Source organism: Xiphias gladius, chromosome 14, assembly GCF_016859285.1.
Source record: "Xiphias gladius isolate SHS-SW01 ecotype Sanya breed wild chromosome 14, ASM1685928v1, whole genome shotgun sequence".
NCBI classification, from domain to species: domain Eukaryota; kingdom Metazoa; phylum Chordata; class Actinopteri; order Istiophoriformes; family Xiphiidae; genus Xiphias; species Xiphias gladius.
Genome location: NC_053413.1, coordinates 7,506,043 through 7,518,396, shown reverse-complemented (window position 1 = coordinate 7,518,396; position 12,354 = coordinate 7,506,043). Strand labels below are relative to the sequence as shown.

Genomic DNA, 12,354 nt, shown 5'->3' with positions numbered 1-12,354 from the left:
TGTCCTGGAGCCTGACACACAACGGCAAGGGCAAACTGTTTGCTTAACATAATCGTGGAAAAACAGTTCTCTCTGGAATCCTGCAGAGCAGCCAAATAGCAGTGATGGTTCATTTCGAGAAAGGGAACATTACAGGCAGTGCTGTGGAGTCCACCATTACCCAGCTGAACAAGTTCAAGGCTAAACTGACTCAGCCAGTGAGTCTGGCTGTGGGGATTTACCGTGTGGATCCACACATTGGAGCCTCTATTGTCGAAGCTTCCTGAAATATCCTGCAAACTATTACTACACTGAGCTAAAACTGCATCCAGACGGCTTTAAGTCCTGAAAGTGGAGGCGCATAAGAGTAAAGACCTAACTAAGTCAAAGCCATAAAATGGAAAATTTTCTCTGGTGTATTTTTATATGTACAGTGTTTATTTGAATATAAATGTAATGTGCAACATACTGTATTTTTATATGAATTCAATATAGGATTATGACAGTACTGTGAGAATAAATAATGCTTTAATATGTGTGTTGGGTGACAAATTAAAGGAAAAGCCAACATAAAGTGTCTTAGTAAGGCGTTTGGCCACCACGAGCCACCAGTGCACGTTCAATGCTCCTCGGTGTTGATTCCACAAGTCTCTGGAACTCTGCGGGAGGGATGGACAACATTCTCCCAAAAGATATTTTCTCATTTGGTGTTTTGATAATGGTGGTGAAGAGCTCTGTCCATCACATCAGTCCATTTGTCACCTGTCTGTGTGTCTCAATGTGTAAGCCCTTTTAAGGAATGAAATTCGGTCTTACCACTTTCACAACGAAAAGAAACTCTTCAACCCTGTTATCTTTGGCTCAAAAAAAGATGTATTATTATTGCACTAACTGTTGTAACAACACAGACGGCACTGCTTATCTGTAGGATTGTCCTATTTTTCTACGAAAACGTGTTCATCAGAATAACATGAAAGATGCTATAATCATTTTGTGAACCCTAAAGCATTTCATTATTTGGTGCCCATCCAGCGTCTTGAGTCTACATTTAATGACTAACCTCAGTGTGGAGTGAAGAGTATTCCAGCTTCTCTTTTTTAATCTTTAGAGATAAAGGACCTGAAAATGCCCAAAATCTATGTAACTTTTCTGAACAGCAGCCACTTTGGTCACAAGTCAAAATTCCAGGATAATGATGACGGTAAACCCCAAAATGTAGTGTAAGTTAGTAGGAGTTAGAAAGTAAGCAAGGTGACTCGGACAAAGTTTGCCTTAGCCACCGTAACTTACTGGTCATACCAGACCATGTAAAGCTGCAGCAGCAAAACCCTGGAGTGTATAGAATTGAGTAAGGGTCTGTTTCATTGCTTAAGAATTCAGCTTTTCATTTGTTGGAGGAGTAATGTGTTATTTCTTCCCTCAAAAGTTATGTAGTCCTGCTTTAAGTGAGATAGCAGACAAAAAAAAACAAAATAATAATTATCACTAGATTGAGCAATTGTCTGATTTATTAAGAAAACATGAAAGTCAAGCATTTTTTAACAACTGACATTGATCTGGATAGAATGTTTTACAAAAACTGAAGGCAATATTAAGCCAAAAAGGCCAGTGTTCTCAGTACAAAAAGAAGGTATGCAGTTATACAAACTGTTTTACTGTCAAACTAAGGCATGTTTCAGCTAAGTAAAGAATTGGAATTGTTTTGGTTTCTCTCACATAATGATTTAAACATCAAAAAAAGTTCAGAGCATGAATTTGACATCAGTGAGCACTCTACAATAACACCTTAAACTGTTGTAAAAATGTATTTGTCTGACCAAGGGGCTTTGAGAAACAGACTTTTCTTACCTATTTTAGCCTTTTCCAAAAAGTTACTATTTACAGTAAAGAAGTATAAACTCATCTTTGTGGGCTTTAATAAAAAAAAAAAATCTAAATTAATCCCATTCTCTTGACCATCTTTTATACTTCATTGTGCTGATCCGTTCTCTAGCTGCCATGAAGTCCCTTGATGCCTGACTTAAAGTTGTATATTGTACATACTCAAACATAATACCACATAAATATCAACACAGCAGACATTTCTGTAATCCGGCTGCCAAAAGTAACACCTTGGAATGGCTGTCTTTAGCAATACTACTTGTCTATTTTCCTTAACAGCAACTGTCAAACCTAAAATACCTATACAAAACAGTTAGAGAGTTATGACACTGAGGTACCTGCAGTGAAATGCATTGTTGACATCTCTGTACTGCACCAGTTCTGCATCCGTCTTTCAGTTATTAACACAGGCTCAGGGAAAAAACAAACTTTCTGTTGATGTGACTGGTAGTTGCTACTCTTTACTTCACTGTTCCCATGGTCTGATTCCTGATGGAGCACCATGCCTTGAATACATCTCTGAAAAATAGAAAATAACAAGTGAATAAAACATTGTCTGCTGAAAACGAACATTATACCGGTGCATGTTTCAAACCTCTACACACCTGCAGTGAGTGGCCACGCATTCATTGCTGCAGTATTCTCTGTCCCAGTCTTCACTCTCTACTGCTGGGTTGTTACAGCCCGCCCGCACACACACACTCTTCATAGCTGCGGCATCAATCGACCCATTTACCTCCATCTCATCCTGAAAAAAAAGGAGGAAAGATTTGGGAGAGCATCATTAATATTGGTACCCGGTATTTTCTATACACTGATCTAAAACTGTCACAGTAATTTGTGTTAATTTTCCTCATAACGCTCTATGACGTAGTGAAAGAAAAAGTGAGATTAAAAATAAATAGGACGTCAAAATACATATTCACTCTCCTGGACTTCTTTTAAGTATATTATTGTTTTACATCTTTAAATCACAGTAGATGTGAATGGGATTATTTGCATTGACCAAGAGTCAAAGTCAGGAGATATAAAACAAAAAATAACTGATTGTATAGGTATCCAGGCTCCTTATCTCAGTGTTCAGTAGAGGCACTTTTGACAGCAGTTGCAGCTTTGACTCAGTGAGATATGTCTATATCATCTGTGAACATCTGGAACGTATATTTCTTCCCCTGTGTGAAACTGCTCAAGCTGTGTGAATTTGCATAGGTTGTTAAGTGAACAGCAATTTTCACTATCCAAGATGTCCTGAGCATTTTCAACCGTAGCTTTCTCTTTGCCACTCAGCTATAAACCTGAAGAATCACCAAAACGCACACACACAAAAACATACATACATACATACATATATATAAAAGGAAATTTTGGACCTTCGACATACAGGTGTATGTAACCTAAAATAACTTGTCACACTTTCACAATCATAGTTGATTTCCACTCAACTTATGTAACTTCGAAAAGGTTTTGTTAAAATTGCTTTCGAAGGATAATTAATGCTGTCCGGATTACATTTTCTATCAACATTAAAAGTAAATAATGTTTATAATAATGATAGTAATTCACAAAAAGGCACAAAAATGTTGATTCTGAATGTATCAGTAAAATTTTCACTGACAATGTATTTGTGTCTTTTTTTCCTAGCGAAGAGACAAACAATCTTAATTACATCCACTCTGATTCAATGCTGTAAAACAAAACAAAAAAAACAAACATAAAAAGTTTGAGATTTATAGACATTATAATAACAGTAAGTAGGAGGGATAAAATTGAACTTCTTCTGACTTGTGAAGTAGAAAATGGAGATTGGAGATTTGGCAGCTATTTTCAAACCTTGCCCAAGTTAGATCTGAATAATCCTCTGCACATCTGAAAGTAAGGAATCTGTTGCTATGACAACAACTTGGCGCTGTCTAATGATAAATTATAAGCAGAACTGAGAGAACTGAAAGATCCAAAATGAGTTCAAATGGTCAATCAAATTAAGATGACAGAAGACAAAACTAAAGAATTCAAAGTAATGGATTAAGAAGAATGTTTACCTCTTCGGAGGGCAGCACCTCTTCATCCTCATCTGGACTTCCTGACACATCAGCAGAATTCACCACCTGCACTGACACAACAGGTGCAGATTGGGCAGAAGCAGTCACAGTAGATGATGCAGCCGCTGTATTAGGGACAATAATTGGCAGGGCCTCTTTGCCCTGCAAGGAGGCAGGAACTATTTTTATCTGGAGTGGAGGCGGAGGTGTGGCCGTGACAGACACAGGGAGACCTGACGTGGTGCTTCCCTCGCGAGGCTTGGCTTGTAATGGTGGAGGGGCTGGCGCCATTTGCTGGAGCCGTGGCGGTGGAGGAGCATTCTGCATCTGCTGCAGCGGAGGTGGCTGACGAGAGGCACCCGACACTACCAGTGCAGGCTGCAAGGTGCGGACCCCTCCGGGCAACACTGTCACCACCTGGCCCCCCGCCTGCAGCATGTGCTTTGGGATTATGATCTTGGTGATGGTCTGGGCTGGCGGAGCGGCTGCTGCTGGAGCGGCCGCTTTGTTTGCCCCCGTGCGGGAACGCGTGGTCATCTCTGGGACGTCCAGAATAATGTTGGAGGCACAAATGTTGGTGATGGTATTTTCTTCCAGGGTGTTGTTAGCCAGGCGGATTGCCTGGTGACCAGCAGAGGAAACAGCTGTTGGAGTCGGGTTAAGGGCAGGTGGTGGTGGTGAAGGGGCAGTCTCTATCTCCTCAGTGGCAGGCTGGAATAAAGACAGATTAAACAAGGTAGAAAATCCATTTAAATGAAAATCCAGCACAAAAAACAGCGATAACTGTTTTTTCTTTAGAGGACAACATGATTATACCTGTGAGAGCTGGTTGGCTCTGTAAGCTGCCAGCGCTTTCAAATAGTCCTTTTTGGCTGCTTCTGTCTTTCTCTTGTACACCTAGTGGAGACAAATAAGTACCACTGTTTTAAATCTATGCCATCTTTCTGTATGTTTCCAACAACAATCATTTTTTTCTCCCCCAAGACTGACATAGGATATTAACACACTGTATACAAGCAGGTGTGCTTATACCTGTTTCTGTTCCTCAGCCAGGCTGTCCCACATGGAGGCCACAATCTTTGACACCTCTCCAAAGGAGGCGTTAGGGTTCTGGCCCTTAATAGCTGCCTGGGTGTCTCTGAAGAACAAGGCATAGGCTGAAACAGGCTTCTGAGGTTCATTTGGATCTTTCTTCTTCCTTCCTTTCTTTGCGGCCACGGCCCCACTCGCTGAGGCCAGTGTGGCGGGCTTCCCCCCGCCCCTCCTGACTGTAGCTGGGGAGACAGAGGATGGGGGAGCTGGGTGGGAAGACATGTGGGAGAGGACAGAGGAAGAGGAGAGAGACATGGGGGAGTCTACCAGCACACTCCTCTGAGTAAGGGGAGGAAAAGCGGGAGGGAGGGGGGAGCACATATTAGCTGCAGCATCTAGAACATTGCATGGAATCCAAAGTACAGATGTTCGAGACTGGCTGTGATGGATGCACACAACCAGCGATGCTTACCACCGCAGGTGTAACCCCTCACCTTGAAGTCATCCATGTCCTCATCCTGCAGGGAACCAGCTGGAGATGGTGTAGCTGACAGCGGCTGCTCTGGTGTCTCGGAATGATGCCCGATGTTTTCACTCCCAAGACCTAGTGCCAGTTCTGACTGGTTAATTGTACTCAGCTGACTGCTTCCCAAAAGACCATGACCAATGTCACCAAGCTGGACATCAATGGTCATGGGGGATGAACTGCTGAAATGTGAACCACTGGAATTCCCCAGTTCCTGCAGAGGGATTAGAACACAAAAAGTTGCAATTTCTTAACTGCATTCATGAACAACTGACATTTGAACACACCAAGCAGTATTCTGTGCGAGGGCCCACAGGTAGAGCAGTCACCAGTGCAGAAGAGCTCAGCAGGGCCCCCCCTCCAGCCTGGCCCATTGCCCCAAGGTTCAGCTGCTCCAGGCCTTGAGACCCAGAGTTCACAAAGGTGGAAGCGAAGGAAGGGTCATTAGCCTCGACCACCAGGTTGCTGACGAGGCTACGGGAGCCCGAAGGTCCCCCGGTGCCATCTGACCCATCTGCCAATTCAAAGTGGGACACGGCATCGCTGATGCCCAGAGCTGGGTCTGGATCAAGGGAGATGGGAGGAATCTCAAAAACCTCATCCCCAAGACTGGGAGTATGGAATGTCTGCTATATTTGGAGAAAGAGAAACAACAATGGGTCAGTCCTTAATGAACTGAACACACAAGTATAAAAACCAGTGCGATGAAGACATATTGCAAAGCACTACCACGTTGCTTGTATTATTTCACTCACCTCAGCGGACAAAAATGGGTGGCCTGCTCCACTAATGGTCAGGTAACTGTCGCTGCCTTCTGGAAACTGAAACAGACGGTTAGCATTTAACTAACTAATGTGCAGGCTCGGCATTTCCCATCGGTCAATGACATCAAATACTGGTTAACATACCTTGTTTTCCTCAGAGTATCCACCGTATGCTTGGGTGTCCAAAAACTCCGAATCAACATTTTGAGCACAACCATCCGACAGGTCAGAGTAAAAATTAAGGTCCATTTTGAAACGATTTACTATAAACAAACGATCGCACACGTTGTATACGTTGCTGAAAATGTGAATTTCTCGATTTCCTACCCATTTAGGTCAAGTATCCTTAAATTAACTAAAACTGCTAGCAGCTAGCCAGCTAGCTAATCATTGCCGGTTAGCATCCCGTTTAGGTCGAGCAGATGATGTTAAGCCACTTTAGCTTTGAAGTCCGAGGGAGAACTAGGACAAAGGGGTGACTTGAGTCTAATAACAGCCAAATAAATCACAATTTTTCCAAATACTAGGTATTAACTCCCCCTGGAGTGCATTGTTTATTGGAGGCCCAACACAAACTCATTCATATGCTGAAGCGATGCTAGCACCCTCTCTGAACCGACCACAATAGCTAGTGCGGGATTCAGGGACTGTCGGAAAATTGCCGCTAGCACTTGAAACGCCTGGCGGCACTTGAAATATTTCTTAACTTCACGCTATATGACTTATTAAGGGTCGCGAAGTAAGAATAGCGTGGACACTTTCTCAGTGAAGGTAAAAATAGTATTTACAACCGCTTTGTTTAGCCAGTTAAATGTCTGGTGTATTTGGTTCCATTTTCGTTTGAAGTCTAAAACGAAACACCAGTCAGCCGATGATCTACTTTGTTATTTTTCCGACAAGTTTTGAAAATTGTTCTATTCCATGTACGAGCGCACAGAAGGCCCCGAAGGCGGCAGAACGTCCCCTTGCAAGCAGAGATTAAACCAATCGGCTGTCCTCGCCTTCGCAAACGGACGTTACGTGCGACAGATTAAGTGAACGCAGGCTTCAGTTACAGTACGTAACGTCGCAAGGGCTTTAACCCACTTTTAGTTGAATGGTGAATGGAAGAGCGTAACTGCAACGACTGAAATCGAAAGCCAGCATGTATGTCGATGAAAAGTTAAAGTTTATTAGAAGTTAACTCTGCATATAATAGCAATATCACTTAACAACTCCGATTCAGGATCGGGATGATTAAATGTATTTCAGTAATGAAATATATGAATTTAAATACTGATGAAACAGCCGTTACATGTAACCTAGACATCCCACAACCTTTCACTTCACAACCAAATTTAGTCGTATTTTTAAGATTTTTTTTTCTTCACATCACCGAATCGCTGCTTACTGGCATTGTAATATTATTATTAGGCATAATTCTCTGTTTGTATAGCGCTTTTCTAACCGATATTAAAAAGTCAAATCAAACAAAATTTACAAGATTTTGTAGTGCATGCAGGCTGCTTCTCCAAGGTCCCCCATAACCACACCTAATCTCTTCACCCCCCCATGCAAAGATGGCAAAGAAAATAAACTGTAAATATACAAAAAGCTGCCAACCTTGGGTAGTTTATTAGGTGGTGATGATGATGTGAAGAGGATGAAGGAGACCTCGCTGACACCGTCTTGATTGCATATTAAGGTTTATTACAAAGAAGTACAGCGTCAGATCAAGCACCGACAGGTCTGCTCCTGAGAGGGTGTGAAGCCAATGAACCGCTCTGCAAATCAGCCTTGACCACCGGCTCTTAAATAAGGCAGTTGTTTTCCTGAAAAACGTCACTAACATATGGCTTTAAGCCCAAAGCATTTCCTCCTGTTCAGACTGCAAGGCACCCCCTGAGGACCTTTGACCTAGGGCCTCTATTTAAACACATGACTTCAGCCCTACGTATGTAACCATACACCTCATCTCGCCCCTTTGGGGCTTGAAGAGCCTCAAAAAAGACAAGAATTACACATGCGTGTTTACACATGTAACAAGAATGACAGTTCATCCTATACTGCTGGCTGCATCTTAACCTTAAGCCAGATAACACATCTGTGGAGTGTGAGAGCAAAAACCTGTCAGGCAGCTTCCTTTCTTACAAGTCCCATCAATTGATCAAGAGAGGAAATTCTTCTCACGGTCCTTGCTGCCTTTAAGCGACCAAATATAGTACTCCGAGCCAATTTTAAAAAAGGAGGATTTGTGAAAAATGTATAGATATATGTCTAAAGCAAATACGTATGGAAACCTCCGAAAAATAAAACTAAATGATGTCCAAATTCTGGCTGGTCATCCCATCTGACCCTCCAATGGACCTTTCCCTGCCTAGCACCAATCTCCCTAAGCACCGAGAAAAAGAAAACAAATGAGGTCCCAGTGTATTTACATAGTGACAGAGAACAACATTCTTAAAGCAATTAAAGTGAAAAGATCGCCAAGTAAAGCAAAATATCATATTGGACTCACTCGCATATAAATGTCCTACTTCGAATATTATCAATATCACAGATTACATCTAACACTGTAGAATGTATATATATAAGAGAGGACATAAGAAGGTATCGCACTGCAGCTCCTCAGCAGTGTAGACTCTCGTTGTGGTGTTGATGGTGTTTTGAGTCCAGACATTTTATTTCCACAGTTTCCTTGTTCAGGGCCCTTCGTCCATTTTCCACTTTTCTTGTTTTGACCGTTGAGAACATGACCCTGAACAGTCAGCCACCCTCACAGTTGTTCTTCCCAAATACCATTCTAGGAGAAAAGAAAGAAAACACCAACCAGTATCTTACAAAAATAAAAAACATCAGATGCAGATTATCACATTATAATGAGATGTGAAATTCACAGTATCATACTTTTGCATTATCCAAGTTAATATTCACACTTCCATTTCACCCCTTGATTATACCACTCTATAGTAAGAGACATACAAAATAACTAAATAATATCAAGAATAAAAGCATAAAATATAATGAGATTATATATTCTAACACCAGCTCCTAATCTTTGTTGTCAGGGTCAGTCTTACGTAGTACTGGCATCTGAACCTGATCTCCAGGCATCACAACTCCAACCCATTTTAATATCATAGCTTTCGCAAAGGTCAATAGCAGCGTACTAAAAACAAAACATCACACACAGTGATATAAGAACTGCTAGCTGCACCTACGACTCCGAATCTGTCTTGTAACCAAATATTAGCAGACCATCCAGCCCCTTGCGATGCGCCAAACGCATCCCTGATATTCTTCAATGCATCTACAACACTAGTGATATTATCAGAGTTAACAGGAATCAAAGTATAACAGGCATCACCAGTAATGTTCAAAGCCACACATAGGCCACCTTGTTTGGCCAAAATATAGTCAAGAGCCATATCATGTTTCAGCAACGTCAGTCTGTGACTCCTTTGATTATTTGACAACCTTTTATAGTATTCCAATAGAGTATTCCAACCCTTTTATGGTCTTGTTTGCAAAACCCTGTAAAGCGTAGGTGATATTATCAATATGATCAGCCAAAAATGTTACACTATACCACGGAAATATTCCTATACCCCATTTCTCTCCAAGACTAATCCTCCAATGGTAGGACTCCAGATTATGAAATTGTGCCATTTCCCTTTTCTTCCTACTACCAGGAACAGCAGTAGATTTGACCTCATCAGGTGCTTGTCCCTTCCGGACCGCAAGAACTTCTTATGGAAGCTTTAACCTTGCCATGTATGTCCGTCGTGACACTGAAAATTGACTCATGTGTCATCTGCACCGTCTGTGGTTGTCCCTGTCCTTGAGCAGAGAACATAATCTTAATAAACCGCTGATCCTCACTCCTCCAGAGGGCAAGGTTCCCTATTACCTGAGTAAAAACCGCTTCCTCTGCTTCTGCCATCATTTCCCCTATGTGTTTCTGTTTATATTCTTCAGATATCGTCAAAGTCACATGTGGCGCACACTTCTCAATGTCATACTCTTTATCCAAATAATCATTGCTGTTTATCTTCATAGCTGCTCCTTGTGGTCCCAAAATTATACAGCACGAACTGAGCTGGACTTGCTTTGGTTGACGATTCAACCACTCCTCTGAATTTGATTTGGCAGCATCCTTGTAATACTTGAGTGTACAATGAAATGGATACTCTGGAAGCTTGGCATCTGGCATGTTTGCTACAATAATGTTGCCTCATGTCTGTAGGACTGGTTCAAATATTGCTTCAGGATTTAACGCCCCTCAAGCTTCTGTGTTTTGCATTGTTTTTTATTCTTACAGCAGGACACCCATCCTGCATCAGCACTTAATTCCTTAAAGATACAGCCTGTCACAGCTGATGCTGATCACAGATTGGACTTAATCTAATAATTCAGAAACAAGAACTGTAACTAGGACACACTGTAGAGCGTAGACCTCCGCCAAGGCCAATGTCAAACAACAGACTTCGGAGGAAAAAATTAAAATTCATAGAAAATGTTCTGGATCTGCCCCAAAATTGAATGGATCCTTCCCTGGCCCATGCCCCATCCTTAGGCCAAGTTCGGTGCAAATCAGTTCAGTACCTTTTGCGTAATCCTGCTGACAAATCCAGTGAATAGCACATGCTCATCGGTCTCTGATTGGACGATACTTACACCTGCCATCTTTAAATATGTTAAGGAAAGATAAATAACATGGGACTGTAGGTGTCACTGAAACTTCAACGGAGGTTTTCATTAAAGAAACCGGTGACTTAATGGGAACTCGCTTGGTTGCGGACAGTGTGTCAACGACCTACAGCGAAGTAAATCCGGTGAGCGGACCCATGAACGTGGATGGACGATATCAGTGTGACCGCCTAACTGGTTGGCACTATAACGACAAAAACTGAAAAGCCAACTCAGTCTTCCTTACCTCCATTCTCAAGGGTTAGTCACTTGCACGATTTCACTTTAATTTATTCTATCATATATGTTACTTGGAAAGACTTTGCTGCCCCGAGTTTAGCCTTTCAGGCAGCAGGACCTTCTCTCAGGATGTGGCACCCAAATAGCGCTTCGTTATACAAATTACAATCACGGCCCCTCCTTTGGATGGAGTGAAAACCTCTTCCTAATGATATAAATATATCAAGCTCAAGTCTCTCTCTCTCTATATATATATATATAGATCTCTAGATCTCTATCTCTACAGATCTATATCTCTATATATCTCTATATATATACCTATATATCTAGATAGATATATCTATCTATCTCTATATCTCTATATAATGTTCATACTTTACTTTGATATACACGTACTGTCAGAAAGCAAGTATAGCAACAGATACATATTTAGTTTTGATTATAGCCTAATAATCCAATAACATATCTCAGCTACAATGATTAAGAAAGATCAAAATAGCTGATATCATCAAGTCAAGTGATGAAATACAGTGGACAGTGGCAGGATGCTCTCCAGCAGGCATCCATCTGCTGTAATTAGGACACAATTACTTAACACTGTTCAGAAATGGACACAACTGATCTTGTGTACAAACAGTAAACCTCCTCATTGCTTCTGTTTGCTGAAAGTCACAATAACAACACAAAAACTTGCTTTCACTTTAGATTGCTGTTATTCATATCACAGATACAGTCAGATCATAAAACAAGAATAGTAACTCATTGCTGTCATATTTGCACCATTGTACACAACTGACCAGCTCTACATTGTACATTACACCCATCCTCCTAGCACTGCTTCAGTAACTAATATGCCATTTCCCCCCCACCCCCCACCCCCCTCAACCCCCACCCCTCCCACAGAGTGAAAACAATAACAGTACATCCACACAGCGGACCCCCTTTTAGTTCACAGACTCGCCTGGACACAGAAGATATGACCAGATGAGATAGGGGGGATTGTGGGATCTGGATCCAGGCTCTGCTCAGTACACGTCCAGTTTCATGTAGCGCTAGAGGACCAGCATTGAGGTTCTTAGATAAGAAAAGGGTATCTGTACAGCAGGGGTCCCCTTTTGGTCACGGCTGGGAATGTGATGGGAATTCATAGGTTTTGAGGAGGAGAATTACGAGCTGTGACGTAAGAAAGCTCAGCTTTATGCCATGTTGTCAGAGGTTACTTAGG

At 41.8% G+C, this 12,354-nt stretch overlaps 1 protein-coding gene across 3 annotated transcripts; it reads right to left on the bottom strand.

Annotated features, from left to right (window-relative positions):
• Window positions 1–1,465: 1,465 nt before the first annotated feature.
• On the bottom strand, window positions 1,466–7,266 carry tox4a (TOX high mobility group box family member 4 a). Of its 3 annotated transcripts, none has more exons than XM_040143855.1 (9): window positions 6,366–7,266; window positions 6,213–6,278; window positions 5,772–6,086; window positions 5,426–5,671; window positions 4,932–5,270; window positions 4,716–4,796; window positions 3,900–4,610; window positions 2,466–2,608; window positions 1,466–2,379 (listed from the first exon to the last, which is right to left on the bottom strand). In XM_040143855.1, exons 1-9 carry the CDS (start codon window positions 6,468–6,470, stop codon window positions 2,322–2,324), a joined length of 2,064 nt encoding a protein of 687 aa, XP_039999789.1. In that variant the 5' UTR covers window positions 6,471–7,266; the 3' UTR covers window positions 1,466–2,321. The 3 variants fall into 3 exon arrangements, with proteins under 3 accessions (XP_039999789.1, XP_039999791.1, XP_039999790.1); XM_040143857.1 differs by having other exon boundaries at window positions 5,787–6,086; XM_040143856.1 differs by having other exon boundaries at window positions 5,772–6,083.
• Between the last annotated feature and the right edge of the window lie 5,088 nt (window positions 7,267–12,354).

Coding starts and splice junctions, on each gene's coding strand:
- tox4a (XM_040143855.1), bottom strand. CDS start 6,470: ATGGACCTTAATTTTTACTCTGACCTGTCGGATGGTTGTGCTCAAAAT. Junction 6,279..6,365: donor GATACTCTGAGGAAAACAAG/GTATGTTAACCA, acceptor CGTCTGTTTCAG/TTTCCAGAAGGCAGCGACAG. Junction 2,609..3,899: donor AGGTGCTGCCCTCCGAAGAG/GTAAACATTCTT, acceptor CTTTTTTTTCAG/GATGAGATGGAGGTAAATGG.